Genomic DNA, 6000 nt, shown 5'->3' on the forward strand with positions numbered 1-6000 from the left:
CTTTTGACCTTTTAAATGCATTTTATAGTGTTAGACATGTTTGACTGAAGACCCCTTATTGGGCCTCTAGGTTCAATGACATGATAGATAATAAATAATCACAAGCATATTTAAAATTTCAGAGGGGAGAATGTGTAATTTTTACTAAAATTGTGACAAGAACTTGAACTAAAACATTTTCCTGTGGTGGCATGTGCCACTGTTGCTGTCTAGGTTTGTCATGTTGATAAAAGCGTTATAATTATCTCTTAAGTCATCAGCCAGGTGGGCTTTCTGGGGCTGCATAGTAATCTGTTGCAGAGATGAGCTGGCTTGACTCTTGGCCATCCTTTTAGAGTCATGTTTAGGTAGTCATAATTCACAAAAGTTTTAAACTAATGACAGATTCTTTGATGATCTTGGGGTTCAGGTGTGTTCATAGTATCTTGCTTACTACCACTGCTCATCAAAAAATGAACCCATTTACTAGACATACTCTGTATCATCCTGTGGTTTCTGTGGAAGATCGTGGTTTTTTTATACTGTGAAAAACATCACAGAATTGTTGAGGTGGAAGGGCCCTCTGGAGGACACCTGGTCCAACTACCCCTGCATTTGCAGGCACTGGAATTGGTTTTATGCCAGGGTTTCAAAGGAGCATAAGTATGTATGCTGCCTCCCATGTGTCAGTGTTCGCTCCCTTATGTCACCCTTGGTGCTCTCCTGAGCCTTTCTAAATTCTTTCAGCTCAGTGACCTGGCAGGCCACTTACACCTTCAAAGGGGAAGCAAGAATGGGCTCTATCAGCTGTGCTGAAACAGCTCAGGCCAGGAGGGAGCAGGAAAGTGCAGCAGCTGGCACATCACCATGGCTTGCTGTGGAGCCATAGCTTCACTGTGTATTTCTCATAGCATTGCTGATACTGACCCTGAAATTCTTCAGTGATGCATGTGGCAACAGGCACACTTCCTAGAAACATCTCAGTAGGATAAATACTGTGGGTCAGTGTTGGCTTGGGATCGAAGTCAGTCACAGTAGTATGTAACCACCTAAAGGTGGCTTAATCCCTGATATCAATGGTCTAAGGAAACATTTTCTTCTTAATTGGTATTATTCCAGTTCTTGTCCTTCCCTGGAAATTCAGAGGTCTTTACGTTTCTGTAGCATTTTTCTTTGAGTAGGCTTAATTAGTTATTTTGAAATCTTTTTACTTAGTTCAGAATAATACAGATTAATCAAGAAGTACAACTACACTATCATTCTAAGTTACATGGAAAAGGAAATTGTATGTATTTGGGAAAGGTAGATTATAAGACTTTGCTACTTCAGTACATCTGAGCGAGACTGAGATGCTAAAGGTAAATTGTATTGAATTTTAACAGCATGCATTTCTAAAATGAAACCTAAATAAATGATTTGTTCTGTCCTTTTCTAGGAAGAACTAGAACAGATAAAGCACTCTGATATTCTTGTATGCATGTGTATTTTGATCTGAAAAATCAAATTGATTTTAAACAGAACATCCTTTGAAAAAAAGCCTAATCCTACAGCACACCTACAGCATGGTGTGCTGTCTTTGTGCTAGGTCTCTGACAGATGAGTGTCTAGCCTAGTCTGTTTTGCAGCTATACTGCTATTTAATTTTGTAAACATTGTATTGAGTTGGATGAAATTAAGCCTAAATTGTTAAAGACAGTGTGCTGTTAATCTCCATTAAAAGGAATCTCTCTTGGCTTCCCAGACTTAAAATAAAGTAGAAGTGTAATCTCTCAAATCTTGGGTGAAAAGATTTGCAGTCTATTGAAATACTTTGTTCTAGTCCTAAAACATATTCTGGATAATAATATCATAATATATAAAAGAGAAGTACACTCAAAGTAAGTAATTCCTTACTAAGGAGTTATTCTAACTTAAAATTTGAGGTAGCTGTTGCTTTAGAAATCCTGAGGTTTTAATCTAATAGGTGGAATTCACTTTTGACTAGGCAAAAAAAAAAAAAGCTATATGTAGAATTAAAAAAAAAAAGGAAGAAAACACAGGAGTATGCATCTATATTAAAGGAAACCAGCTGATGATGATCTGATCTAAAATGTGTTTTTTTGACATCTTTCAGCCATTGTCCATCCTGTTTAATCTTTCTACAGTATTTGTGTGTGTGTAATGAGTGGAGAGGTTATCTTCAATTTCCAGTATCAGAGGGTTAATTTTAGTTACCTGTTCCGTTAGATTAGCTGTTTGTACAGAGGATATCCTTCTAAGGATAACTGTCTGCTTTACCAAGCTCATTAAGATTTGGTATCGGAGCATCTCGGCAAGGTAGGCATTATTCCCTTTCATAGAGCAAGGAGCTTAGTCAGAGACAGGTTAATTGATTTTCACCAAGGTCACAGCAGAAGTGTGTTGCTGAACTTACATTTTCCAGCTCTGAAGCTCATGCTGTAACGAGACCTCTCTCATAAAAGGACAACATTGTGGCTTACTGGTCCCACAGTGGCTACTGCAAATTAAATGTTCGAAGCAGATGTCTGTAGTAGACCACAGTTGGCTTTGTGTGATGGTGCAAACCTGTCCAATTCCATTGCAGTACTTGTGTTTGCATTCCTGTTGTTCCAATAATGATTTTTCTCTTTGGGTGATATCTATTTTTGTATATTGCTTGAATTGTATATTAGAATATACACTTACCATGGCAGTTAGCAAAAACATCTGGCATCTTGATTGTGTCTATAAAAAAACATGAATAGTTGAAGTGGTCAAGTAATGTGCCAAATTTAGAAGGGGTTTGAAAGTTGGGATAGTACGTTTTGTACAGAACACTTAACAATCAGCTTGAAATTGCTTCATTTAAAAATTGCCTGTGGTAATGAAAGAATGTCTTTTTATTTAGGTGGCACATTTGGAGCGAACGGGGCATTACTTAACTGTAAAAGATAACCAGGTGGTGCAGTTGCATCCCTCCACTGTTCTTGATCACAAACCAGAATGGGTGCTGTATAATGAGTTTGTCCTTACAACGAAGAACTACATCCGGACATGTACAGACATCAAGCCAGAATGGTAAGCTGAAGTCTTGCAACAGTTGTGATCTACTGTACAGCTCTTCTGTTTCTTTTTCGTTTTCTTAACTTGAGGTAATTCTTTTCACTCTTCATGAAGCCAGTTTTACTAAAATGGTTTGAGGAATGGCAGTGGCATGGACTTGAGATGTTGCAGATCACTAAAGGTTTTTGTTGTGGGAGTTGTGTTTAGAACTCATGGTGCCTGGGCTCTGTATGCAGTGCACAGAGAGATGCTTGACTTAAAAACAGTTACTTCGGTAAGCCTGTTTGGAAAGATCCTGTCTGGGGATAAGTCCAAGCACCCACTTGCATACCTGAGTTAAGAGATTCCAGTAGGTGCCTCTGTTCTCAAGATCCAGGACCTCACTTATCTGGCTTCTTTCAGAAGGAGCTGAACAGGATTTTGTGCTTTCTTAAAATACTAAAGAAAGAGGTGGTAATAGTGGTACAAATTGCCTTGTATTTATTCCTCAACAAGTGTATATCAAGGAAATAGAGGCCTGAACCTCTGCAGACAAGCAGAGATCTGAAGCATCTTGCCTGTCTTTAAGGTTATACTTAAGCTGCCAAGTTGTAAGCTTTGGGGATATGGGAGGGTCTTCAGTTGCTGAAATTTTACCATTGTGCAGGAAGAGTTTAAAGATTTGCAAGTTGGAAAACGCAGCATATATAGCTTGTAGTATCTTAATGAAAAATGTGGTTCCTTAGAAAGCTTTTCTCAACAAACACTGTATAGTGTAAAGCAGGTTCCTATGGCCTTAGTTGTATTTTTAAGCTTAAAGCAGCTAAGGCTGAACTGTACTCGGACACAAACTGACGTTTGGGTGGACTTCTGTGGCTGGCGGCCTTGGACATTAGGCAGCAGCTCTGGCTGTGTGGGCCACCGTGGCAGGTACTGCAGCAGCAGTGGGGCTCTGTAAGGGGCACATGGCTGCACAGGGCATATCATGAGACTCGTGAGTGCTTTTTGCTTTGGACTTGAGCCCTTGCACAGGATGGCACTGAGATTTTATGTGTGTGTGCATGTGTGTAAAATTCAGTTAATCTTAGAATCGCAGAATGAGCTGAAAATAATGGATAACCTTTGTTTCCCTCCGTTGTAGAATTTCTCTAAGATGCATCTTAAAGTTTTGAGTATCAGTAACAAGCTTTTCCTTTTTTGACAGGCTGGTGAAAATTGCCCCTCAATATTATGACATGAGCAATTTTCCACAGTGCGAAGCAAAGAGACAGTTGGATCGCATCATTGCCAAACTTCAGTCCAAGGAATACTCACAGTACTGAATTTATGCTTTGAACTGAAGTTATTCAGAGGACAGCTTTAAGAGATGAAAGGATTCAAAGTTCAAGTTGTGCTCTTCACTTTGGTTCAATAATGGCCTTTATTTGAAAGCTTTTTAATTTTTCTTTACAGTAAATATTCCATTCTGATTTCATAAATTAAACATTTATGCCTCCCTTTTGTGTTGACACTGTAGCTCATACTGGAAAAGCTAATCAATGTTTTGCAGTTTATTGAAAGTAGTTCTATATATAACAATGTTCTAAGCATTTCTTTAGAAATGGTTGAAAATGCTTCTAAAAATGTGATTATCGACCATGGTATGCATGATCGTTGTAATTGTTGACATTCCTTTTAGAAGTTGTGAAATGTTACAACTTGTGCTTCTGTAGACACAATCTTCAGCTTCAGTACAAAGGTACTGACTTCAATAAAGTCTATTTATACTAATTTTGTGCCACAGTATGTCAGTATTTCTATTGTTTTGACTGAAACATGAGAAGCCATTTAGTCTCCCAGTAAACTGCTGTTTGATTGACATGGCAGTAGTTAAATATTTTAATATTAAAAGTGCGGATGTCTAAGCAGCACAGTGATGATGACATCAGCGTAATGCATACAATGTTGATCCCCTGCAAACTTGTTTAAATTATTTAGGAAAAATGAAATGCATGCAGATGTGTTAGGAGAATGCTTTCTTCAAACATAGCCCTAAATATTTCTTGGACAGAACTGTAGTAATGTGTCCTGTAACGTGGAGTGTCTGTGGCGAGTTAGGAATTGCCCTGCTGGGCAGTGTTCAGGGACCATTTAGGATCAACACAAACAATAGCATAAGCGACACTGTAGGTCAGGTCACACTGCACCGTTGTAATTTTGTACGGATTTTTGGTGAAATATGATTTGACAGCATTTTCAATTTGGGAAGGCTAATCCCATGAGGAATTTGTAGTGAAATTTGATCAGAGGGCTGGAGCACCTGAGGAGCTCTATGAGGACAGGCTGAGAGAGTTGGCACTATTTAGCCTTGAGAAGAAAAGGAGGAGACCTTATTGTGGACTTTTATTACTTACAGAGGTTTTGTAAGAATGAGTTGTGGTTTTTACCAGGGCCTGTAGTGACAGGACATGGGGCAATGGTTTTACTCGAGCAGAGGGTAGGTTAAGATTAGACATAAGGAAGAAATTCGTCACTGTGAAGGTGGTGAAGCGCTGGAACAGGTTTTCCAATGAAGTTGTGGATGCCCAGTCCCTGCAGTGTTCAAGGTCAGTTGGATGGGGCTTTGAGCAACCTGGTCTAGTGGAAGGTGTCCCTGCTCATGGCAGGAGGGTTGGATCTTTAAGGTCCCTGCCAACCCAAGTCATTCTGTGTTTTAATGTATTTGATCAGATTTCAGTTTTTCCCTCCCCCTGGAATACACTTATAGCAAGTATTATAAGTATATTCCCCCTGGAATATACTTATAGCAAAGAGAAGCTGGATCAGCTCTTGCTAAAACTGGTTCCCCTAGGAAGAGAGCTGTGTGCTGTCATGCTGTAAGGCTGAACTAAAAATAGGTTATGTTTGGAGAGCTGGTAACTAACCTCAGATGAATCTTAAGTACTGATGTTTGGTGTATCCTATTTAAATACTAGCAATGGACTATAAAATTACTTGGAATGGAATAATTTGAGGACTTCC

At 39.0% G+C, this 6000-nt stretch overlaps 1 protein-coding gene across 1 annotated transcript in view; it reads left to right on the forward strand.

Moving 5' to 3' along the window:
• Positions 1-4770, forward strand: part of DHX15 (DEAH-box helicase 15) — a 43022-nt gene extending 38252 nt beyond the window's left edge. Inside the window, exons 13-14 of the mRNA XM_064653105.1 lie at positions 2867-3036; positions 4205-4770. Of these exons, the coding sequence (XP_064509175.1) occupies positions 2867-3036; positions 4205-4322 (288 nt within the window). The 3' untranslated portion in view covers positions 4323-4770. The remainder of the gene's footprint in view (positions 1-2866; positions 3037-4204) is intronic.
• Positions 4771-6000: the final 1230 nt, after the last annotated feature.

The sequence above is a fragment of the Pseudopipra pipra genome, chromosome 4, assembly GCF_036250125.1.
Source record: "Pseudopipra pipra isolate bDixPip1 chromosome 4, bDixPip1.hap1, whole genome shotgun sequence".
NCBI classification, from domain to species: domain Eukaryota; kingdom Metazoa; phylum Chordata; class Aves; order Passeriformes; family Pipridae; genus Pseudopipra; species Pseudopipra pipra.